The sequence below is a fragment of the Pieris rapae genome, chromosome 7 (genome assembly GCF_905147795.1).
Source record: "Pieris rapae chromosome 7, ilPieRapa1.1, whole genome shotgun sequence".
NCBI lineage: Eukaryota > Metazoa > Arthropoda > Insecta > Lepidoptera > Pieridae > Pieris > Pieris rapae.
Window position 1 is genome coordinate 9,378,871 of NC_059515.1, and position 25,942 is coordinate 9,404,812.

Consider the following 25,942-nt stretch of genomic DNA (forward strand, 5'->3'; position numbering starts at 1 on the left):
AAAACCAGAAAAATGTAAAATAAATTTATGGTTGAACTTTCTGCTCATTCATCATCAATTTCAAGAACGTCTAAAAAGTAACTTAACAATTAATTGAATCACGAAAGATATAAAATACATATTAAAGTGAGCAATACTCAATGTAAGTGCGTATTGAGGCCGGCGTTGCTGCGGTCATTGTCCTAATCGCCAGTAGTTAAAATTCAGTGTTGTTTGGACGCGGACGTACACTAGTAGACTTGTCGTAGACGTGCTACGCTGCTACGATATATTGTTGGGTGCATTCATGGCGGGTATTGTAAGGGGTTTTCTATAAATACGTTAGATATTTTTTTTATCAATTAATAAGTTGATGTATTAATTATGTGAAGATAAATTTGTTGATTTATAAAAAAATGCAGAATTCTTAAATTATTCAGTATTTAAATTTCGTTTTAGTTACACATTTTATACAATATGCATCTTACTTATAGGTTTAAAGCTGAAACAGGCACAAAAAAGACTTATATTAAAACGTGTCAAATATATTTTCAGTTCGTTTTCGTATTTAAACTTTAATATTATTAAGTTTAAAATAATGTCAAGCGACGCACAGTCAACAAACATGGAGGCGGGCTCGTCGCGCTCTTGGTTTCGTAGTGCTGACGATGTCAAGATTGAGTTTGGCTTCGGTGTTCCTCTCGGAGCTATGTCTGCGCATCCAGCATTTCATTCAGCCTGGGATGTTGGTTGGTAAGTTTGTATACGTTTAAAATCAATTAAATCACAGATTATACGGAGCTGGATATATTCGGTAGTGGGCTCATCGGTTTTAGAGAAAGCATTGTTAAGTGCCTTTCTCGAACCTAATTTGCTGTTTTCCTAATGATTTTTTTCTGCTTTAAGTAGAAACAATTTCTGGTAATTTTATTGTGTGCTTATCTTATATGTTTTAATTGTATTTTTTTAATTTATTTATTTTTAAAACTTATGTTTATCATTCTTGTCATAAATTTATTTAGATTTTGTAAAATAATCAGTAGACTTAAAATTATGTATGATGTCGAAAACTCAATAAATAAATCGCAATTCAATAATGGTCATATTGTAATGATTCGTAATTTATATATGTATTAATTAAATATTATTATATATTGATTAATCGTCCTGTTACTTACATATGATGAAGTATTTGAGGCCTTTAAAAGTTATTTGTCGTGAATATTATATAGTATTACTATAATAATAGTTTTTGCCGCGCACCACCACTCTGTGGAACCAGCTGCCAACTGAAGTATTTCCGAACCTATTCGACTTAGGGTCCTTCAAGAAAAGAGCGTACCAATTCTTAAAAGGCCGGCAACGGACTCGCGAGCCCTCTGGCATTGAGGGTGTCCATGGGCGGCGGTATCACTTCACATCAGGTGAGCCTCCTGCCCGTTTGCCCCCTGTTCTATAAAAAAAAAAATATTATGTCATGGCCAAAACATATTAAATCCATATTTTAATTAACATTCGATCATTTTATGACCAATGTTAGTGAACAAATTGTAAAATAGTTTTAACAGTTTATTCAACCAAACATAATGCTTATATGTCCAAGAGAAATTTTTTAACAAAACATTGTTTCTAATATAGATGAGTATCTATATAACCACAAAGTCAACCAACACAGCATAGCCATATTACATCTTTTTATTTAACAGAATAATATAATAATGGTATGTTACATTAGGAAACAGCTGTGGTTTCTAAATAAAATCCTCTTCAAATAATACCACTTTAAAATTATACAGTTTGATAACTTGAACGATAAAATTCTAAACATGGGGAAACGAACCTTTACCGATCGTTACTTAAACAAACTGATGTTCGAAATATCTGCAAAGAACTACTATATAATATTATTATTTTTACCTTGAGTCTCGAGTCCTTGGCTTACCAACTGTAAGAATGTTTCCCACTTTTTCACTGCTGTATAAATTTTACTTATGACCAAGGACAATGATTATGTACAAGGATTATTATAGCGATTTCAATCACGTACGTTCAACACGCAATGAGTCGTTAAAAATGTAACTGTAATCGTACAAACTATAGGTACGTTTGGCGCATAATGACATAAAATTGAAGATTAATTTTAAAGTTTTCTGAAGGCATACAAGTTATAAGTGCGGTTTGACGAATGGCATTTGTTTCTAAGAAAAATGCGTTGATTTTTATTGATAAATAAATGTTATTTTAATATATTACATTTTAAGGGATACAAAACACTCCATAGGAGTTGTCACAATGATTCCCAATAAAAATTACTTGAAATACGCCCCAATCATATAGCTCGAGAAATTCCAGATGAAAAACGGTTTAACGGTGGACAAGCCAGAAAGCTCTCAAGTCCTTTGGTGAACTTTTAATGAATTAATTTTATTTAAAAATTGCACATGCTAATCACTTAATACAATTAAAAATATCTTGGAAAGCCAAAACCCACACCCAAAGGAATCATAACTCAAAACAATACTAAACATTCACAATAATTAGAAAACCCATAATATGTCTAGACGTGTCAGAACGTGCTTGCTGTCCCTAATGCAATTATACTGAATGGACATAATCGATCCGTTGCATTCTTGTCTTTATACTTAGTTCATCAATTTTAAGGTCTATTTAGTTTAGAAAGTTTCAGTATCACAAAAAGAACGACGCACTACCACAGGGAATTGCGAGTTTTACCTTACAACACCCCTGTTTTCTCACAAAAAATGTCTCCTTATAATAAAATCATAAATGCAATGGACGGTGTTGGTCTACTAGGCCTTCACTATGCGAAAACCTTTTTGTCTGTGAGCATTATAACTCGTGCTTGGACATGGAAAACATCGTGAGGAAACATGCCTTAGACCTGGAGGATCATCATATATATATATATATATATAAGAAAGATATATTTATGAAATGCGTGAATGATTTCAAAACGTGATAAGGTCATAATAATAAGAATAAAAGTCATGATATGAAAATTTAACGAACTCAATTGTGAGTGGGCTTTAATCGGAGATAAATGATTTTACTTTTTAACCTTGCTTTAAGTGGTCCAGGGCTAAACCGTAGGTGTCAATCAACAAAAATGATTTTATAGGAAATATGTAAGTCTGTAAGAAATAAACTTAAAACAACTGCACAGATTTTAAAGTTATTCTTCATTTTGTTTCTAAACTACGATAACCGCTAGTTAGTAATAAACTCATAAAATCTGTGTACCTACTGTTTTTATATCGCGTTGTGTTTTAATACATATACAAAAAAACTCTTCTAATATACAGATTGATACACATAGATAATTATTAATATTATGAATATGATGATATATATTTTTATTCTATACACTGATAAATTATTAAACCATTAAGGCCATATCACTTCTACAACCTTTACTTCAAATTATTTCCTAAAGTCCACGACCTCATGTCCTAACGGACAAGTATTATTACCGTCAGGTCATTAACCCTTGGCACACATTTCAGTTCCTGAAAAATGTAAACAATAAGTTCAATAACCTCACTGTTAAAGGTAATAAAATCTCTTACACTTGCGCCAGGTCATGAACTTTTTAAAATATTTTTTTGTACGCGATACCCATCGCTGTGTTCTCCATTGTTATTATTTAGCGTACTTCAACTTTAAAAGAAGGCAACGCACTCGCGATTTTTTTTACAGAACAGGAAGCAAACGGGTAGGCACACTTGATGTTAAGTGATACCACCGCCCATGGACACTCAATGCCAGAGAGCTTGAAGTGCGTTACCGTAGTTGGTACGCTCTTTTCTTGAAGGAATGTAAGTGTCTATGGGTAGGTGAGAAACAAACATGAGTTTGCCCCTGACTATGTTTTTGTTTCGTATAATAATATTAATTGTATATTTATTATTATTATTATTAGTAGTAGTAGTAAGTTTTTTGAGCACGGGAGTAATTAGTATCAACACACCCCTTGCATTAGTCTTACAATAAAACCTCCATAGTGACCTTATGTAGGTCACTATATCATTAGACTTTTTGGAATCCAGGATTTCTAAATTTAACCCTTATTCAATGGTAACAAAGATCTAACTCACAATTTGACTTCAAGGACTACTTACGTCAAATACACACAAAGGTTGGTTTCCGCTTGCCCGTTACTATGGCAACAGGATCAAAACAGACTTGTCAAATGGCACACCATTTTCAACCGCCAAATGTCACAAAAAAATAGTTATACACGAAATTATGCCCACGTAAACTAATAATCACACAAATTCTCACTTATGTACCTGAAACTAATAAGAGCAATACGACGGAAAATGGATTTTTCTTTTGGAGACTCTTTGATTCCGAATATAAATGGTGTACGCCAATTTTTCAATAATGATCCGTTTTTTGGGTATGTACTTTGTAGTACTTTCATCAAGCTTTTACAATGAGATAGGGTAAATGTAATGAACATGAAAAAAATCTAAGTGTATATTGGAAAACACTACACAATATTTTAGTTGTAGCTATAGCATACTTTGATACTGATAACATATTGTTATATATAGAAGGTATATTTCTATTAAAATATTTTAGCTTTCCCTTCAACGTAACCAACAAGACTTTTGTTTTGTTTTGGGTGTACTTATAAAATATCTAATACACATTTGCGATAAATTATATTTGATCAAAAATTTAAATCTGTTACATCAGACATAATCTCAGTCTTTAGTTTTTCACATTTTGTTTATTTTTGCTCCATTTTGCGGGTAGGCAACCCGCCAATAGCGGCTCTAGTTTCAGCCACTTTTTAAAATCTAGACCATTATTAAATAAGTAAGCATTTCTTTTCCCAGCCCAAGTTCTGGCTTTCATCACATGGCCAGAATGATGGATCGCATGATGGTGGAAAGCATGCAGCCCTTCGGTTTCGCTCGGGTTATGAGCACGCGCGGTGATAGAAAGGGTAATGAGCCACCAAGAGATGGCTTGAGGTCAGACAGGAGCGATGCAAGAAGGGAGAGAGCAAAAAATCCTCATACACACGTAGGAAATGGTACCAAACATCCACCCACTCAAGGTTAATTTTATGGCAGATGACCAATTGTTTAGTTTTGAAAATTTTATAATAAGTAGTTTTACCTACATTCGCTTAAATTATTAAATACTTTATAAAAAGTATTAAAATGCAGGAATATGATATTGTATTTTTATATATATTGTTTGATGATTTGGTTTTCTTTAAAAAGAGTACCGAGAGTTTTTTACGCCGGCTTTTTCTCTCGCCCAACACCCTCTGTCTTCTTTGCCGATGAGTAGGGATGCCAACAGGTTCGAATTCAATGACGTGGAATAAGTGATACCATGATTTTATGTTCCAAAATAAACGTATTTTTTTATTTTTTATTAAGAAAATAAAAAAAATCATTGAGGTTCTTTTTTCCCCAGTTGTTCGCCCGACGCCAATCAATAAGTTCCAAGAGACATCATTTGACCAGACACAAACCAAACCTACAGATCCTACCACAGAAAAATGGGCAACCACGCTTCGTAAGAGAGACCCTGACATACAGCCATCGTTACCTTCGATTGTCACCCGAAAGGCCTCCTCCAGCTCAATGGGAAGTGGGAGAAAGACCCGCTCAGTTGACAGGGCACCACGAAGACGTCACTTAGTTCCAATTAAAGCGGTTCAACGGAAGTCAGATGTGTCAGCTGATGGTGATGCCTTACTCGAGCGAGATGAGAAGGTCTTTGATGCAACAGGATACGAAATTCATTTAGTGGAAACGCTTGAAAGAGATATACTGCAGAGGAATCCGGACGTTCGTTGGAAAGATGTGATCGGGTTGGATGATGCCAAGTCTGTTCTCCAAGAGGCAATGGTTCTTCCACTTGTTATGCCTGATTATTTCAAGGTACAAGGAAAATATTTTACTATATTAAGTTTTAAAAGGTACCGACACTGATATTGTGTGCACATAAGAAAATTAAATTTAGAATTTCTTTGGCGCAGAGGTTAAGATATTCAGATTGGCGAAGTGTATGCAGAATATTTGTTCATCTAATAATATAATTTAAGAAATATTTATTTCACATACATGTTTGTAATTGTCACCAAACAGTTTCACATGTGTATTAGCAGAACAGCAATGAAACAACCGCGTTTTAATTTAATTGTTAAAGATATTGAGAATGGCAATTATAGCCAATTAAGTCGAATTTGAAAGCTGAGATTCGCGTGAGCGATTACATAAGGCTGTCCATTCACGCTGCATGCTTAATTATAACTTACGTGAACATTTTGGGAAGTGGGTCAAATGGCTGTGAATAAGTATGTAAATTTATTTATGTCTCCCAGACGTTCTAGACTTGTCTAGACTTGTTAGCTGGTTCGTTTTAACATTATAATCATCAATGTATATAATTATATCTAATTACTTGAGTAATGAAGTATGATATAATACAATTTGATAATAAACTGTTGATTTTAGGGTATCCGTCGTCCATGGAAAGGCGTACTCCTCACAGGACCACCTGGGACGGGAAAGACATTGTTAGCTCGTGCTGTTGCCACCGAGTGCAGAACAACTTTCTTCAATGTGTCCTCAGCTACCCTCACATCCAAATACCGTGGTGATTCAGAGAAACTTGTTCGATTGCTTTTTGATATGGTGCGATTCCTTTTATTATTACTTAGCAACTTTTACATGATGATTCAGAGAAGTCCAATCACTTTGGATAGTGGTAGATTTCTTATAAATATATTTAAACCAACATAATTCTATATTATTTACAATATCAATTGGGAGTTACTGTTGTTATTACGTATTTAATTTAGGTTAGATATTAATCACCACATAGCTCTTGTATGTGCGAGTGAGAACATCCCGCGTATCACGCGTGGCTGTGTAATCGCCTCGCACAGTCCTGTCAACAAGCTCCCATTCCTAGCTCCCATTCCTACCTCCCATTCCTAGCTCCCATTCCTAGCTCCCATTCCTAGCTCCCATTCCTAGCTCCCATTCCTAGCTCCCATTCCTCACTTACTCTCGCAGCTTAGAAGTTTTCTCGGCTCGCCGGAAAGCAACCTGTACTGTGATTTAAAATTATACTTAGAAAAGATTAATGGAACTTTTAATTAAAATTTAGCTATACATGAGTTAATGATAAATAATAGTAGGTTTATTAATTTTCATATATACGATATTTGTTTAATATTTTGTGAAATTTCCTTCAGGCCGCCTTCTATGCTCCTAGTACGATATTTCTAGATGAAGTGGATTCGCTGTGTGCCGTCCGCGGTGCTGATTCTGAACACGAAGCCTCGAGACGTTTCAAAGCTGAACTGCTGATACAAATGGATGGACTTGCAGCTCCATTGTGCGTGCATAATATTTCCTTTGAAAAACAAAGCGCAATTACGCTACCATGAGTTAACTATATTATAGAAACAATTTTAATTAAAGTAAAACGTATAATTTAATTAAAAATGTGGCATCTTGATGCACGCACGTTTGGTTTGACACCGTTGACTTTTTTATTACTAGTCCTATGTTTAACAAGTTCTTTCGATGTACGAAGACAACTCATAATTAACGTTTAGACTATATGTTTGAATATATAAATATAAATTATTTTTAATTATTTACTAACGTTTATATCCCATACGGAGTTGGATTATCTTGTTCAGTGTGTATAAATAATTGTCGATGATTATAAGCGTTCTGATTTGAATTTCGAATTTGAATATTTGTGTAAAAAGAAACATTAGTTGGGGCATAGCAGACTAACCATGTAGTGGTGTATGTAAAATTTATTTCAGTAATCAAGATAAAGTGGTAATGGTCCTGGCTGCCACCAACCACCCGTGGGACATTGACGAAGCCTTCAGGCGGCGATTTGAGAAGAGGATATATGTAGGCCTTCCTGATGGTATGTTTTTTTAAGTATTGTCAGTCAAGTATGGAATCGTCATTTGTTTATTGATTATTGGATTCAACTTTTTTGTAAGTATTACACAACACTTGTTTTGGGTTAGGTTTAAAATAAAAAAATATAGTATTAAAAAAAATTATTACTATGTATTCAGTGATAAAAAAAATCTTCTCTGGAATCGAAGTTGTCTCAATTGCATTATATTAATGTTATGTCTATATTCCATGTTTAAATTATGATGATATTTTGCTAGTTCCCAAAATACTGAAAAAAATACTTGGTATACCAGAATGATAGTGAAATCAAGACTTATTTTCACTCGGCATTCCCATCATTAAAGAAACAGTCTGATTAAATTATTCTACGGTTAATCTGTTATAAGAGTATACATTTGTCTGTCTGACTAATTATGTTTACGATGTGATGAAAAGAGACGAGAAAAGTAAAATCGAGGTCAATGAACCTTGAAATTGATGTGTTTTAGAATCAACAAGAGTTAAATTGCTGAAATTATGTCTCCGAGAAGTGGTGCTATCTGATGATGTCAATCTTTCTGATCTCGCTGTTAAGTTGGAAGGCTACAGTGGATCTGATATTTGTAATTTATGCAGGTAATATTTTATTATGCCTGGCACACGCATTCAAATTTTTGGGTCTAAGGCAAGCCGGTTTTCTCACGATGTTTTCCTTCACAGTTCGAGCGAATGTTAAAAAATCCTTAGTTTAAAAACTAGTGAGCACAATGTTATAAAGATGAGTTATTGGTAGTTTTTTGTATTTTTTGTAAGGATTTTGTACTAATTAATATACAGTTGTAATGTTAAAAAAATCTACTTATTAAATGTGTTTTAGAGATGCTTCGATGATGACAATGCGGCGAAAGATTGCCGGTAAAACTCCTGAAGAAATTCGTCGCTTAAAACGCTCTGAGTTGGAAGCTCCAGTTTCCAAGTCGGATTTAGAAACCGCTATAGAAAAAACAAGACGCACTGTCACTCAGGCTGATGTAGCTCGTTACTCATCTTGGATGCAGAAACATGGCTGCTCCTAGCGACGCGCTAAAGCGCTTAAAGCGCTTCTTCGACTTATGAAGACCTCATAAACTGTGTCTATGTTTGCTTCGGTTACCATAGCAACGATAGAATCGCCCTCGTAACAGTTATTTTACTAGAGATTGTCACATCATCGTGATGGGCTTTAAATTCATGTAATTTATTAATCTCAAACTACAATCGAATCGGAAAAGTTTTACTAGTCGAGACAACGTCAAAATTCTTTAACATTTCTCTTGTAAATGAAACAACCTGGCGAATTTATAGAAATTTCCATAACCCTATCCTGGATAGGGATCCAAGCTTTTTATTTTTCACTTCATGTAATTATTACTTATGATTACAAATATTGTCAATCACACAAAAATGATTACAAAAACTTGAAAACATTTCTATGGTAATCGTAAACATTGCAAATATTTTAACATCAGTTAAAAAAATTTTGATGAAATATAAAAAAATGGCATCTCGCTCAAAAACGTTTGAAATATAATAATGACGTTGAGGTCTTCGAAAGTGAAAAAAGTGAAAAAGGACGCAATTTTAGTGACGACAAAGTGTCGGGAGTTTTTATATGGTAAAGCTTTTGATAAATGTATAAACAGATAATAAACAAATTGTGTGAATGTAGTGTTGTGAATACTTTTATTTTAAAGCAGTTTACTATATACTTTATATTACTTACCATAAAAATTTATATGTTCATTGTCAGAAACATGTAATAATATGAATAAATTTGGTTTCTCAATTCATTAAGATTATATTATATTATATGGATTAAATTAATATAACTATATTACACTAATTGCAAAACTTCTTGTGCGAACTGATGATGTATTTTAGCTACTCGTAAGATTCAGTTTGAATGTTCTGTTAGATTAGAAGTAATGCGATTATTATAACTGCATTTAATGGAAATAAAAGTCACTTCTATAAAATACTTTTTTTATTAACAATATGTAATAACAATAAGGCCCCGATTTTAGTCCTGAAACGTGTCGATTATTAAATAGCTGTGATTAAACAATAAAATTCAGTGACGCTACAACTAAATAATTTTTTTTCATAGACAACTCCGCTTTCTGTGCCTAATTTATAAATCGCACTAACACTTAGATTACGAACGAAGCGTTGTAAGAATTTGCGCGCTTAGCATGCAGCAAATAGCTGGTATGACTGTAAATTTTTTGAAACACACAGCCAGGCATAAAATTTGCCTTAGCAGAACCTGTAGAAATTGTAGTCCATATCTTTGGATACTATGGATTAAGAGGTCTGTGGGAATCGGGGTTACAAATAACTGGAGGCCATAACTATTTTCCTAATATAGTGGAAAAACATTCTGCCATGCTTTCCAATAAATAGTTTATTGTAAAGATTATATATTATTATTATTAAAGTATCTATTATGGTATTCCTTTAGAACCGGCTGACTAGGCCTTTGCATCATCATACATACGCGACGCAACCTACGTCTTTTTTTCCTTCTTTTAAATAATTTATTTTTTAAGATTACCAGATTCCAGTCGGTTCCGTGATTTTTTCTTTTTTATAACAGGCAAGCAGATTTCACCCTTCTGTGCCTGACACAAGACAGCTTTTTTAATCTAAGGCATGCATGCTGGTTTCCTCACATTTTTTTCCTTCACTATACGAGCGATGAATACGTAGACTATCCATCGGTCCACTGGGATTCGAATATACGCCCACATGAATGAGAGACGCTGACTAAAACCTCTAGGCCACCATCGCTCACAATAGATAATTAATTTTAAAATTATTATTTTAGTGTTTCAAGTCGACCTCACTCGCATCAACTTTAATCCAATAAAAACATATACATATAGTTTTGTAAGGGCCGCGATTTCCTAAATCCTCGGAGATATGCCCCGAAAGTATAGCGAGACGATGGCAATCTCTTCAACTTCTTTTCGCTTATATTATAGTATGCAAGTGGTTAATATAGAGTAAAACTAAAATCCTCTATTATTAAAAGCATCTCGATGACCTAGGAACCGTACACACTAATCACATCTTGTATGGATTTTTGAATTTTGATGATAATACAAAACAAATAAGCTATCTATCGAAATTCCGAAGACAAGGCACTAGGTTACATAACTAGTCTTTGGTAAAACTTTAATTCTAAATTACGCTCAATCTAATTTTAAAAATGTTAAGTGAATTAAAAAATTTAGTGTATTTACAAGACCATATGTTTTTAGATTCAAGTATTATCAACATTTAGGTACAATTATTATTATTAAATCTGTATTAACTTACCGTCTTTGAGTGCATTGCAATTATTATATTAAAATACTAAGTATAATCTTAAATATACAATTCAATCCCAAAAATAAACTTATAGTATACTTAATTATTGGTAAAACAAACATTATTCAATTTGTACGGCAGTGATGATCGTATAACATATCTATGAATTAAAATTTACTTAATTTTATATATTTAATCATTTGTCTTTGGTACGAATATTTAAAACCAATTCTATGTTCTCAACAAAGAGTTTCTCACATAACAAAGTTATATCATATATACGTATATGTTTACAAGTCTACTATGTTTAACTCTTACAAAATAGGAATTCATACAACAAAACTTTTTCTTATATTAAAAAAATAAGTTTTTCTTAATTAAACATAAGTTAACTTTTCAATTTTAGTCTCAATCAATCAACATTTACGATCATCATATCCGACCTTCACCGACCATCACTCGTCAACCAAATGTCTGGACCAAGTTCTATGTTCTATATCTGAGTGTAATGTATCTTGTGAGATATGTTCTGTATTATATATGTGTCATTGGGTTGTAGGAGGCTTAACCTTGACGTCCTCCTCATCATGTTCCAGGATCACCGCGAACGAGAATGGCATGAAAGCGTAACCTTGACCCTCGTAGAATTTGCTCATAAACTCCACCCTGCGAAAAAAAACAAAATAATAATAAACTATATAAATAATTTATATAAAACAATACAATATTAATAGCTTTTAATAATCGTAGAAACATAAAAATCATACCATTGTTAATTAACACTTACCACTGTTGTATTAAGAATTTAATGTCAATTTTAAGGTCTGTTTCACAATGTATGGATAAAGTACCAAATAGCTGTGCAACACATAAATTATTCGAAAGATAAAAGTTCCGAATGTGCTTCGCGTTTCATGACGTATAGCGCTATCTGACAGTCGTGAAACGCAAAAATATTGTTTATCCTACCAATAAGTAATAAATAGCTTATTTGGAACTTATCCGGACATTGTGAAACAGGCCCTTAGTCTCATATTTTTTGATACGATTGGTCTTTCTAGATAAATTTAACTTTGCATGTGCACAGAGTATTTACGAAAAATAGTTCAAAATCCTCTATGTTAATAAGAAGATTGAGGTCGTTATATAATTATACTGATGACAAATGCATGTTTAATTACGTTTAAGAGAATTTTGAAGATGAACGTTTTTGCGATATTCTCAAGGAACTTTTACGTCGCAAAATCTTTGTCATACGTTTAACAAAAAGTAAGTTCATTATAAAGTTTATTTTCACTCACCAGTGTAATCTAAGTGTATGAAGGAATGCAGAGAGTCCCTCCATAAGCACAAGTATAGCGAGAGTGAAAAAGGCCCAAATTCCGAATATCATATATAACGGTATTGCCATATAGGGTGGACCACCTCCTAATCCCATGCGCAGGAGTCGCTGCCATAACACCGCTGAGAGTTCTGAAAAAGAAGATATTTGTATCGCCGGTACACCACAACGAATATTTGCCGATACATTTTTTACTCTTATTATAACCCCCAAATGATGTCTAGATTTAATTATTATGTCAAATGTATTTATGTGGTGCTGTATTTTTCTAATCGAATCCCATTTACGGTGGAACATGGACATGTACTTGTATGAAAAACACTCAACGAAAGAGACATTGACAAGTATTTCCTGTGCCAAATTGCGACATCACGAATCATCGAAACAGGTCATCTTGGATGCAGTTAATAACCTTAATATTAGATATATGTTTATATGTATATACTTCTTAAGTCTTAACATTCAAGTTCTTAACGTCTAAGTTAGCATCATCGAATTTACTTTATGATGACTATGATTACATCATTTAAACTGGCTGACTTTTTAAAGATTCTAAAACAATGTTTCCCAACACAAAAAAATAATTGTTTACTTAAGAAACTTAAAGAATAGGTTTTATATATAAATTACTAGGAAATTGTTAAGAAAATTAACAAAAAACATATTCAAATTTCTTACAATTTTAACAAATTTTCTAATTGCCAAATTACCCCAGTGGGGCCTAGAAACACTTCTCTGAAATAAAGAGCAAAACAGAAGATAATAAATTTCTTACGTGCATGTGCCAACGATAAAGCCCAAAGGCGTAGATAGGACGCCGTGTGGGAGACAGCTCCCAACACGTATTCTATAGTGTGAATTGCCTGTGTTATCATCATCTCACCCACCTCTTCTTGCTCTTCTACTTTCTCACCTTCCCCTTCTTCTACTCCCGAAACATGCTGAAAATTAGCACCAATAACATAGAAGGCACATGTAAGGTGAATATTTTGTCTCCATATGAGACGGAATCCTCAACAAACAATTCATGTAAAATATAAATTTATGTGACGGGAGGACACAAATTGGCCATAATTTCTCCGTCCACCGAAGCGACGATATTCATTACAATAGTATTATCAGAATTCGATTTCAGTGAACAAAACATTTATTTACGCCTGTATATGATTTCATATTATTCTGGTATCTAAATTTTTAAATAATTTAAAGCAGGTGCAAGTTATGTCTAAATAAAAACAATGTTTTGGCGAACATGATCTTAATTTGTTTCGAAGCCATAAAATACTTTACACTTACTTTTCGTTTCTTTATAATTTGATAGACCGGTTTCCCAAACAGCATAACAGGAATACACAGGAAAGCCACAACTAAAAATGTCCTTTGCAACGCATTTTGTCCCTCATACATAAAAGGTTGACACGGCCAACGCACTTCTGTGTTCTTTAACAGCATCATGTTTATAAACATTATCAACACTGATGGAGCACATGCGGAACCAAAAGCGGGATCTGAAAATATTGTTGTATTCACTTTTGATCGTATTTTATTAAAGTTGCCATGGGAACTCGCCCATATCGGCTTATACATATTAAGATTTATATGACATGTGCTCAGATAATATATATTTTCCATAAGCTCTCAGCGGTGGAGAGTAGGGGCAGGAACTAAAGACTACCATCAATATTTTTCTTAGGAATATTTAAATGGATTTCTCCATTGCGAGGCGAAAATACATTCCCATATTTTTTTTTGTTCCTTTCGCATTTAATGGATTTGATTCTGATTTTCGATTTAAATAACGACTTAATGTTATGAATAAGACTGTTCTTCATCCGATATCATAAACCTCCAGCCAAAGAGGCAAAAAGATGCATGAATAGGTTTCAAAGTATTTTAACGAAATAAAATTTCTTACATCACTTGAAAATTAAATACTAAGTAGACGTAATAGAAAATTTGAATTTTGCTAATTTATAATCAACTTTTAATTAAAATGATTTTTAATAAAACATTTAAAATTATTACCTTCAGCCACAGTGGAATACATGATCCATTTCATGAACATCATGATGCAAAGGTACCAGAAGAGAAGAAGCAAGAATAGAATTTGGGGGATGTACTGGAGAAATATCATGTACGGCTTCGAGAAGTATCTGTAATTTAATAAATACTTTTAATCAGACGTGATTTGTATGGAACTGTTGGGTTTCCTTGCATCGAATATCGGTTTACAAAAAACTATATGCACTCTATTACGCTATGCAATTGACATTATTAAAATAATTATTTAAATAATGTTTAAAGGTTTGTAATGGAATATATGTTAACATTTACGTTAACTTATAACTACGTATATTGGTTAAACAATTTTGTTTGATTCATTTATTTGCTAAATTATCGACTTTCCCTTTGTTTATTTAATCCAATATAAAAATTATATTAAAAGTTACATAATAAGGTTAAAATAGAACAAGCAAGTAAATATAGGTTATAATTTCTATGTAAGAATAATTACTTGAAGTTTACCACACTCAAAGTCACACCAAATGCCATGTGGATCACACCGAATATTATTGAGAGCTTCATTTTGAACGAATTCAAGAATATTATGTTGTTTGATGCGAACTGTAAAAAAATTGTGCATCAATAGTTTTTAAAATAGTGGAAATCAAGTGTAGAATTACATTATTTTCTATTAAAACTTATCAAAAATCAATACCATATTATTTATACATCACGATTTAAAATTGACAAAACCATTGCATTCTATTGCATAATCCTTGCTGCACATGAATCGCGAACAATGTTTTATATTACATTATATAATTCTTGATTCAAAATAAATAATTGTGATGATTATCGGTCGTTTATTTATACAATTTAAATACAATGTGTACCTGCCAAGCCGGATCGATCCCCAAAGGATATGGTGTCTGCGTATAGGCAACAGCTGGGTCCAGATCCAACGTCTTATGTTTAACCAAAGTCTGATTATCATACACGTTCATCCAACTACTCCCAAATATATTTAGGGATTTAGAGAAAATATCGTTATATATCAACCCCGTGTACATTGAAAATATTCCCATTAATAATATAATGTATCTGCCGCCGAAGAAAATGTTCCATATCTCGTTGTCTGACTTTTTTTTTGATAAGGATTTTTCGAAGATAATAATGATTGCGGCAAAAATTGTCATGATGAGTCCGTGTCCCATATCGCCGAACATCACAGCGAAGAGAAAGGGGAATGTTATTATTGTGTATAAAGCTGAAAAAATATGCATTTTGTAGTATTAAATATAAAACAGTTTATGAGACATTTTTACTAAAATAAAAGCACGATTGCGAAGCGAAACGTCTATCTAAATATTGTAATCTCTTCGATTTTTAAATAATTCGAAGCTGCTTCGAGTGTTTATACATTTGTACAAGTACATTTGTTTTAATAAAAAAAATTACCTGGGTTAACTTCTCTATAGCTAGCGATTCCATAGGAATCAATGAGGTTCTGAAATCCGCGCGTGAATTTATTAGTCCTGTTGAAAGTGGGCGGGATTTCGTGAGTGTGTACCGGGTTCAAAATCGACGGAATTGGACTACCGCTTACTTTCTGAAATCCAAATCAAACTCTGAGCTTACAAATTGTTCCAGAAGAGCGGGTCTCGCAGGGAATTGCACCCCGGCTCGCCCATGAATATTGTTAATACAAATATTACAAATGTAGACGGGGTAACCGACGCGTAACACTTCCAATATACTATTTCACAAATAGTAGCAGTGAAATGTATTTTTTGTTTGTTGAAAAAAAATAAAAATTGTGTCATAGATAAAGTCCCCGGAGACGATGGCAGGGGAGTAGAGTAAAATATTTAAAAAAAAAATTGTTCCAGAACATGCCCAGGTGTTGAAGAGGTGTTTCAGGTTCCCATTGTTATTAAAGGTTTACCAAATATTTTTTTACAATTATAGAATACTCTATAATATGAAGAAATCGCTTAAATATTTTTTTAGTTTGATTATCTATAAATTTGATCAATTAAATAGCGTATATTATTCTCAAATATAAACTTTTTTGTAAAAAATTATTAGTTTTGATTGCAACAAGTCCAATTTATTAATACCATTTGTAATGTTGACCAATTGTCAAAAAAATGATTCAATATAAATTCACTAATCAAATCCATTGGCGCTCCGTCGCCATATATATAGGTGGTCTCAGATTGCATGTATTTCTTTGATAATATTTATTTCATAGACAGGTAACAGATTAGCTGATGTCTGTCATGTCGTCGATTTTTGAGTCATGTCTGTGTAGACCCGCCTATTGGTGTTAGTCACTAGTCCAATACCGCTTGTAAGATATAGTCTTATAATCTACATAACAAAATCTTATCCTTTAACAAGATTATTAATAGTGGTATTTGCTCACCACGCCATCATCCAAAGCCTTCTGCAAGATTGGTAAATCCTGCTTTGGAACCCAGCACTCAGCTATTAGGCACTTCTTGATAATATCCATACTAAACATATTTAAAGTATGATATATTGCCTTCTCTTTCCTCACCGCTACCATCCAGGTGCTGAGGTCTCTTGCTATATTGGCTAACACTAGTTTTCTATGCTGTTCTGTCTGTTCGAGGACCTGTAATTATTTTAAAACATTGAATACTTAAACAATGGATGCAAAGTAATATTTAAGCCAGAAACCAAAATTTTTTATGGCGAATTTTGAATGTTTGGGTCCGAGTGGTTGGCATACAGCAAACTTTATTCATTATTTTTTGTTTGATTTGTTTATCGTTATTAATCGGGAAATATTTTAGTTTAAATATACGACAAATACTTATGATCGGTGTAAAAAAATAATGAGCAGGTATTTTTTTTATTGCCGGTTGGTTAATTTGTGTACTACCCGCACAAATCAACTTAGCACCTGAATTGGCGATAATGACAATTGACGAGGTACCTAGTTAACTTCTACGTGTAGTAAAACATATGGATAGTTATAAAAAAATGGCCAGTTATATTTTTGTCTTACTAAACGTCGTTTCGTTTCGTCGAAATGCAGCCGGTTAAAGGTACATGCCACAGAGACCAAACTTTTCATTAAATAAATATTTTGTTCATAACTTTCTTAATGTAACTTCAAAAGATTGTTAAACTGAATACTAAACGACGCTATCAAACCGAGAATTAACATTTGTCAAAATAACTTTTTCTGACAAGTTTTATAAGCAACCATAAAATAAAATGAAACTTTAAAATCAAAAGCAGTAGTAAATTTTACGCCACCATATCTGGCTTAATTAATAATGAGTTTTAAATTAACATGTTCATACATTATAATTTATCCTACGAGAAAACAATCTTTGAGTTAATTTAAATTTAACGTGCTGTATTTCTTGGCATCTTGACACAATTTCTTGATATTGCGGCCAGTACCGTGAACTGCAAGATTATCAGTTACATAATCTATTACAATATACAATTACACGTATAATTGAATAACACAGCCTTGTTGCTATCAATACGAAGCGATATTTAATACGATTATGTATTAGCTTAGCTGGATTTTCAAATAAATCTTTACCTTTTTCTTTATCAATGGTAGAGTAATAGAGCCGTCGATTTGTAATTTTAATATCTCAGGCTCTGAAGACGCATCTTGTGGTCTGGCTGTACAAATATTAAAATAGGGATCGCCTCTGTCATAATAGTACAGTAGAGTACCCAATATTAAAGCTAGGATTGTCTTCGTAATAATTATACTAGAGGAAATATTTGAAGAAGCAGGAAGACTGCTTTTTATTTAACCAGTAACACTCTGGGTTTTTCTTTGAAATATTGCCAGTTATAGTATAGGGGGTTTATTGCTAGTTCTTCTCTTCCGTTCTACGCCCTTGATTAGAAAACTGGCAGTAAATGTTAAATTAGATTCATTTAATATTTCTTTTTTTTTGACGTTCATAAGTGTACATTATGTTACCTATATGAATAAATAAATTTTGACTTTTGACTTTTATTAAGTATTATTTTGAAATGTTAAAGTACAATTTTCTTTTGTTTTTACACTTTTTATTTTGGCGCGTTAGGGATAAATGGTGAGAGTAAATTATTACGATACACCGTCACAGAAAACCGACACCCTGAAGTTAGTTATAGTCAACATTTTAGTTTATTCTATTGTTAGTGTCGATTTTTCTAGAAACGAAGAATAAGAATAAAATTTTTGAAAAAATTTTCATCTTTTTCATAATCTAAACATTTCCAGTGTTACCTAGGTTTGTTATTTATCTATGTAATCTGTTTTGGCATTCTATATTGTCTAAGTGTTTTGTTTTGTAAAATGGTTAGCTGTAACATTACTAATAATTAAATAAATAAATACATTAGATATGTATATAAAAAAGAGTTTGTGTACTTCTGTACACGCGTTAGAAGTTATACTTCTATGGCGTATGGAAAAAAATATTTATATTGTTCTATTTAAGTTTATTTAAACTTTAAATTTATTTATGAGAATTTATTTTTGATTATTTCAAGTACTACTTTAATAGATTGAAAATATATGTTTATATAAATATATCATGTTAAGCTCAGTGCTCGTTATTTTTAGAGTTATTTAATAAAATTTGTTTGTTTTAATAAAAATATAATAAAAAATAATTGAAATATCAATAAATAAAATTTTAAAAATATTAAAAATAAGGGTTGGTTCTACGGCCATTTAATTTCACACATATAGAACATTGATTTCGTATGCTTTATGCGGTACCTGCAGTACGGTTTCGTACGCATCTTTTGACAATTAACTAAATTATTACAGCACTATTATTACCTATTTCTTGACTGCGTTGTTTTTATCGATTACTCCTGATTAACAGCTCAGACAAACAAAAACATGTTAGTTTAGGTCTCAAACTATATTGGTGATTTGGCGTTAAAAACAAACACATCGAAATGATGACGCCCCTTAATGTTTTTAAAAGTCGTTTAAAAATAATAGATATTTTAAAGACTTATTCTGTTAGTATTTATTAAACATTAAGTTTGAGATGTTTCGTAAAATTAATGAACAGTACAAAAAGTTTCCAAATCGGAAATGCCATATGTATTACGTACACAAATACGTGGTAATTTTTTAAGCGTCGATTCTACATAAAACTTAATAAACTATTTGAATTCCATACCATTTCTAAATCCTTAATTCTGCTTTCGACTCCAGCTAACATGTCCTGTTGGTCCTTATAAGTAGCCGGGCAAGGATAGAGCGTAGCTTGATACCCAGTACACACTTTCTTAACTCGGAACTTTATTTGCTCTCCATGGAAAAATACTACAAAAACTGTTTTTTGTAGTTCGTGACCCTAAAAAAAATAGGTCATAAATTTTTTTTATACGCATTGTAAGATAGATAAATGATTGGTTCCACGCACGCAAGAAGCATGGCTCATATGAGCAACAAGGAAGCAAGCAATGAATAATCAACATGTGGCATCCGCTAACCTATTGCCAGCGTAGTTATTTTTTAGACGTAACAGAGTTTATAACTATTTACTAAAAAACACGAGTCCTGTAACAAATAATATTTCAATGTACGAGCAAAGATTTTTTAGTTTCTTAGTTTTATAAACGTGGCGATTTCCTCGCCCCGAGTGTATAGCTAGACGCAATCACTCTCTACAATATTGCATTCATTCGTTTAATAGCAACTAACTAAATCATGTGAGATTTAGTTAGTTGCTATTCCGAGAGTATAGCCAGACGTAGGCACTCTTCAACAGTTATATTGCATTAATTCGTTACATAGCAAATAACATTTTATTATATCGCTTATATTATTTCCATTTTCCTTTGAATAATTGTAATGTCGAGGGAGGGTAAAACTTGCTTAGTTTCTTACCCGTTCTCAGAACAAGGCCTCCTACTAGTTTTGCGAACGGATGGCGTAGTTTTGCTCTTTCGCGAATTTTGTAAACGTTTTTGACATTCATAAGCATGCCCTTAGACGCAACTAAACTGAATAAACGAATTTTGACTTTGACAGTGGTCATTAAAGAGTAAAACTAAAATCCTCTATTATTAAAAAGCACACCGATGACTCAGGAACCGTACACATTATGTCGGCAAACTTTGTGAAGACTGAATTACTTTATTTACGTATTTATTTGGTCATATCCATAAACAGAAGCAGACCTAGGACCGCTTAGTCCTAGGACCGGATAGTAATATCTATCTAATCAAAGCTCATCTGATCTAATTCTGATCTATTGTTATCACTATTTATAAGTGTCAGATCTATTTATAAGTTTTTTATAGTCAGCTAATGATAAACAATATATACGACATTTTGTATGCTAAAATGTTAACAGGAAAATCATATTGTAATAAGTCTACGTTCACATGACAGATGACGTGACTCAAAATTTTCACCCCAATAGTTTTTATAAAAGCTCTTATGTTAACTGGAAAATCAATAAAGGACAATGACCTCGCCGCAGCACGCGTTTACTGTATTGCAGATATTTTTTTATTTAAACATGTGTATAGTTTTATATTTCATATAACACATATTACAATTAAATTATATAGCATATATTGACAGCAAGGAGAACATTGACACAAAATTATTTCGATCATGATGATTGAAGTACATTCATAACCTTTCATTGTCAACTTATTAAATATTGTTTTTTCTACAACCAAAATTATTTGTATGTTGCCTTTCTTATCAAAAAAACTATATGTTAAAATTTTAATTGTCCCTCATATATAAACCTCTATTTCTGTGTTGTGCTGTCTTCTTAATAAATAAATCTTTCTCAACATTTCTAATAAATTTCTTTATAAAGAAAATTTCTTTTATTGAAACTTAAGTATATACTACGTATATACTTAAGTTTCAATATTAAACTACACTTTTAGAACTGGTATATATTATGCACTTACAAAATAAACAAAATATATACGCGATAGAAGCCTTAATCAAAATGCTCATGCAAAATTGGTGTCAAAACATATTACCTATGAACATAGTTTTATGCAAATGTCATGTTGTCTCAACGAATTATTTTACATCGAACAAACAGTTTCAATATGCATACAATATTATTTAAAATACATGTTTTTTAACTAAGACAGTATGATGCATTACGAACTAGTCTAAAGGTAAAATAATTTAAGTGAACCATTTAAGGATATTTAACATATGAATATGTCAAATAAAACAACTTACAGTCATTAAAGGAAACAAACTCTGTTTTTGTGTTAAATTTTTCACTCACAGCTGTTTAGCATTTGACTAACGAACACTAACCCTAACAAACTACTTTAAATAGTTTTGTCCTTTTTAGTCTTCTCACTACGCCTGTGGTGTCAAGAAATACCATAAAACAATTAATCCTTTTAAAAACTCAAACCTGTTTTTAAATCAAATTTGTTTACGCTTATGAAAAGCATTATAGTATAAGCCTTTGGTGCTGCATGTACTATTCTACTATCAATGAACGTATACTTAACAAAATAAAAACACATTCTAGACCAGTGTCGATAATTTTTGAAACCAAAAAAAATTACAGTAGGATGAAACCCATTAGAAATGCAGGGGAATATGATCAAAATGAAAGGAAAAATAAATTACGTTTTTTTCAATTTTTTGCATTTTCTAATAATATTTTCTATAGTAATGTATATTTTTTTACACCATCAGAAAGAAGATATTTCAACGAACAAAAAGCCTCCAAACTTTTTGAAAAAAAGCTGAAATTTTGACGTCAGAATTTTAGATTGAAAATTAGGGTGCTTTTTTGATATTAAGTTAAAATGAGGCGAAAAAATAAATAATTTTAATCAAATAAATTACAGTATATTTGGGACATAATAAGGTAAGTTTTCACCAAATTTCGTAGAAAAAAAAAACTTTTTAAAAAAGATATAAATAAAAAACCAAAAACTTTGAATGAAAAGAATTTTTCACCTAAATTTTGAGGTTATGTGAAAAAATTGTAAATGCCTAAGTTGTAGATCTTTTTATGACCTACAACTTTGCCATTTAACTTTTTTCCATAGGACTGGTAGTTTCGCCGGAAATAAAGATAAACAATTTTTCCCCCTTAAAAGTCACCCCCTCCCACTTCCCGAACTCGGATCGACCGTAATTTATTTTTCCTTTCATTTTGATCATATTCCCCTGCATTTCTAATGGGTTTCATCCTACTGTATTTTTTTTTCATTTTTTACTATTTTTGAAGGCTTCGGCACTGGTCGATTCCTTCAATAACAAGAATAAAAAGATAGCAGGAAGAAAATAATCATTCTCTGACTGTCCAATTAATGAGCTTCATTTAATGACTCTCCAATTAATTGTCACATGACTAAGCTTATGGGCTTGTGAGGTATTATAGTACAGTAATCTGCAGTTAGATAACGCTGCAACTGCGCAGATACGACTTATTATTATGATTTCAGCATTGTATTTAGTTTTTATTCAAATAAAAATTATTGCAGGTCCTAGAAAATTGACTATATTGTTATATGCTGTATTTTTAATAATAATAATAATAGAATTAATTCTGCCGTATTGCCGTCTGCAAAACGTAGAAACTAATTTAAATCAAGAGTACTTTAGTTAAAAGAGTGAAAACTTTCAGTTTATATTACTATTTTTGTCAGTTTTGCGGTCAAGTTTTATGAGGCAGTTTTTACCCGGCTTCCAATACTTCATCATCTACCATGATGGTTTCATCAGCTACCCACTGACGTTTTTTCGAACCAATTCTATTTAGGACCCTTCAAGAAAAGAGCATACTAAATCTTAAAAGGCCAGCAACGCACTTGCGAGCCTACTGTGGCGAGCGGTATCATTTAAAATCAGTTCCAGGAGTCTCCTACCCGTTTACCATCCAACTTCGAGTCTTCCACTCAATAATATTATCTAAATGAGTTTTCTCGTAACAAAGTTGATCCCTGCTGAGAACTCTGTTGCTGTAGCTTACTATGGAACTCACCGTTACTGGGTCCTTTAGCGGCTCATCAATTTGCGCTTGCTTGAAGAAAATGTTGCCATGTGAAATCCTCCAGAGCATTCTCTCGAAGGATGCAACTCTCGGTGTTGCCACCACACCAGCTATAAATCCCAAATGTCCCCCGACTCCCTCGTTATTGTATACTTGCACTGAAGCAGAAATTTTTCTATGAGCGCTGTGGTCTTGGAAAAATGTTTGAGTTTTCTCAATAAGGATTTTCAGTTCGATCAATGATAGATAGTCCGTTTTTAGGTTCTGTGCGTTTCTTGTTACTTCTTGGATCTCTGATTCTATGAAGTCAATTCTTTCCTGGAGAAAAAGATTATCCAATAGAATAAATGTATATAAATATGTACATGTATTTATGTATGTTCTAATAAGACACGTTACACAAAATGTTTGCTTATTATAGACTAGAATGAGACAAACGATTTTTTTTTCTGAACGGATCTTGTTCAGACGGAACTATTATTATTATTTTTTTCACCAATTCCACTATTTGAATAAAGATTTTACGATGGTTGCTCTTTTTAAATTTTATTATTTATTGGAAATATTTCATTTAAATGACTATTATACAGTGTCTTTAAATCTATGACCGGAAACGAAACCCAGCCGAACTATTGCCCATTGGTAATGGGCTTTAATACAAAGTTCGTCATTCTTTCGTTTCGCTCCGAAGCTTCGATTTTCGAATTTCGAATAATTATACAAATTAATTGTAATTTGGACTGTTAATGTCTATTGGACGTTATTAATATTACCTCCAATATGTTAATCTCTCGAGGGCTCATAATCCTGGGCGCGGGTTTGGGCGGGGGCGGCGGTTCTGCCAACTCACCGCTGACCCATCGCAGTTTCCGTTCCATCTCGCTACAACGACGCACTTCCGTTACATAGCGACGATGGAAATCATTCACGTGGGGATTTAGCTGTGAAACATTTACATATTAATAAATTGTTGTCTCAAATCATGTAACAAAAACTCTATATTCTCTTCTTAAACACCGTTTTGTCAGTTACGTAGATTTTTTTTAGTTGTTGGAAAAAACTGTTAAAAAGATCAATGATGCTTCAACCTTTTTGGTCTCGGCCTAAGATTTATTAATTTGTTTTATAATAATTTGTCATTCTAATGGGCAAGTAGGTGATCAACCTCTTGGGCCTATCACACGTCGACTTTTTGGATCAGACATGCCGGTTTTCTCAAGATGTTTTCCTTCGATCGAATGTTAAATGCGCACATAGAAATAAAGTCCATTGGTGCACAGCCGGGAATCGAACCTACGACCTAAGGGATGAGAGTCGCACTAAGCCTAAGCACACAGCGATAATAACATGATATAGCAGATTTTTGGATATTGTCTGGAGTTGTCTCATCGTACAGATGATAACGAGGAAATACCAAACGCCTGATGCGTGCTATATACCAACCAGCATTTAGCCTTATATAATTTTACAGAAGCCCTTCTTTATTTAGTACCTCATACTACCAGTGTTAATACAAAATGTAGGACAGGTCACAGGAATTCTAACAATCCTTCTAAGTGCGGACATAATCTAGTTTCAACGTGGGAATATCAGTAAATGTATTTCCTGGATACGGCTTTTCAAAGCGTAGGTAGGTCACTTAACATACATAATATGTAAATTGACATAGCAATAACAAAATTGTATGAAAAACCTTAAGTAGCGCTAGTCGTATTACGAACTAATCAGTGGCACGAATGTGTTTCGTTCGAATAGAATTCGTGTAGTATAAACTACAGTCAGGACTTTATGACGTCATCGTTTTGGACAACATACCAAAATCAACGGTGCCGTGGTCCGTATCGTAATAGACAATGTCGTTGGCTATTACGGTATCTGGTTGGCTATGATTATCGGTTTTTACGACCAAATATGAGTAGATCCCTTCGATGTCGTTATAACATATTTTAACTGTATAGAAAACAGATGCGTTTTTCTTTAAATAATAACGTATGTATGAAAATTATAACACAACGGCATCAGAAATAATATTATATAAAAATGATATATACAATTTTATACACATACAAAATATATATCTTGGCATCGATCATAAATTATAAAAAAAATACTTTCCTGCATAAATATTACGAGAAGTTACTGAACAACATATTGAATGGAACATTCACAATTTGTTAGGGTTGTCAACCGTTTGATTAATTGCAACTGTATGATTGTTTTAATCAGTCAGAAAGCATTGTTCATTATATTTATGTTATAAAATTTTAGTCTTTATTTCCCGAAAGTGATACATAAGCTACCGCTGCCTTCGATATCTATACCGATTTTAC

At 32.5% G+C, this 25,942-nt stretch overlaps 2 protein-coding genes across 5 annotated transcripts in view; one reads left to right on the plus strand and one right to left on the minus strand.

Moving 5' to 3' along the window:
• Positions 1 to 201: 201 nt before the first annotated feature.
• LOC110996994 (katanin p60 ATPase-containing subunit A1-like) lies at positions 202 to 9,203 on the plus strand. 4 transcript variants are annotated; one of them, XM_022264914.2, is made up of 9 exons: positions 202 to 298; positions 535 to 732; positions 4,845 to 5,068; positions 5,437 to 5,906; positions 6,483 to 6,662; positions 7,229 to 7,371; positions 7,814 to 7,923; positions 8,411 to 8,537; positions 8,779 to 9,203. In XM_022264914.2, the coding sequence occupies exons 2-9, from the start codon at positions 578 to 580 to the stop codon at positions 8,975 to 8,977; spliced, it is 1,608 nt and encodes a 535-aa protein (XP_022120606.2). In that variant the 5' UTR covers positions 202 to 298; positions 535 to 577; the 3' UTR covers positions 8,978 to 9,203. The 4 variants fall into 4 exon arrangements, with proteins under 4 accessions (XP_022120606.2, XP_022120607.2, XP_045484941.1 ...); XM_022264915.2 differs by having other exon boundaries at positions 208 to 293; XM_045628985.1 differs by having other exon boundaries at positions 208 to 293; positions 4,845 to 5,044.
• Positions 9,204 to 10,553: 1,350 nt separating this feature from the next.
• LOC110996986 (V-type proton ATPase 116 kDa subunit a1) overlaps positions 10,554 to 25,942 on the minus strand; it is a 29,047-nt gene continuing 13,658 nt past the window's right edge. Inside the window, exons 3-14 of the mRNA XM_022264904.2 lie at positions 24,386 to 24,553; positions 23,604 to 23,930; positions 19,788 to 19,964; positions 17,027 to 17,239; positions 16,057 to 16,207; positions 15,492 to 15,865; positions 15,110 to 15,219; positions 14,620 to 14,747; positions 13,891 to 14,102; positions 13,370 to 13,535; positions 12,554 to 12,725; positions 10,554 to 11,918 (exon numbers count right to left, since the gene is read on the minus strand). Coding sequence (XP_022120596.1) covers positions 11,798 to 11,918; positions 12,554 to 12,725; positions 13,370 to 13,535; positions 13,891 to 14,102; positions 14,620 to 14,747; positions 15,110 to 15,219; positions 15,492 to 15,865; positions 16,057 to 16,207; positions 17,027 to 17,239; positions 19,788 to 19,964; positions 23,604 to 23,930; positions 24,386 to 24,553 — 2,319 coding nt within the window. The 3' untranslated portion in view covers positions 10,554 to 11,797. The remainder of the gene's footprint in view (positions 11,919 to 12,553; positions 12,726 to 13,369; positions 13,536 to 13,890; positions 14,103 to 14,619; positions 14,748 to 15,109; positions 15,220 to 15,491; positions 15,866 to 16,056; positions 16,208 to 17,026; positions 17,240 to 19,787; positions 19,965 to 23,603; positions 23,931 to 24,385; positions 24,554 to 25,942) is intronic.

Bases quoted from the DNA above. Each gene is read 5' to 3' on its own strand.
- LOC110996994 (XM_022264914.2), top strand. From the start codon at position 578: ATGTCAAGCGACGCACAGTCAACAAACATGGAGGCGGGCTCGTCGCGC. The intron at 5,907-6,482 runs GTACAAGGAAAA...TGTTGATTTTAG, and splicing joins TTATGCCTGATTATTTCAAG to GGTATCCGTCGTCCATGGAA. The intron at 7,372-7,813 runs GTGCGTGCATAA...AATTTATTTCAG, and splicing joins GATGGACTTGCAGCTCCATT to TAATCAAGATAAAGTGGTAA.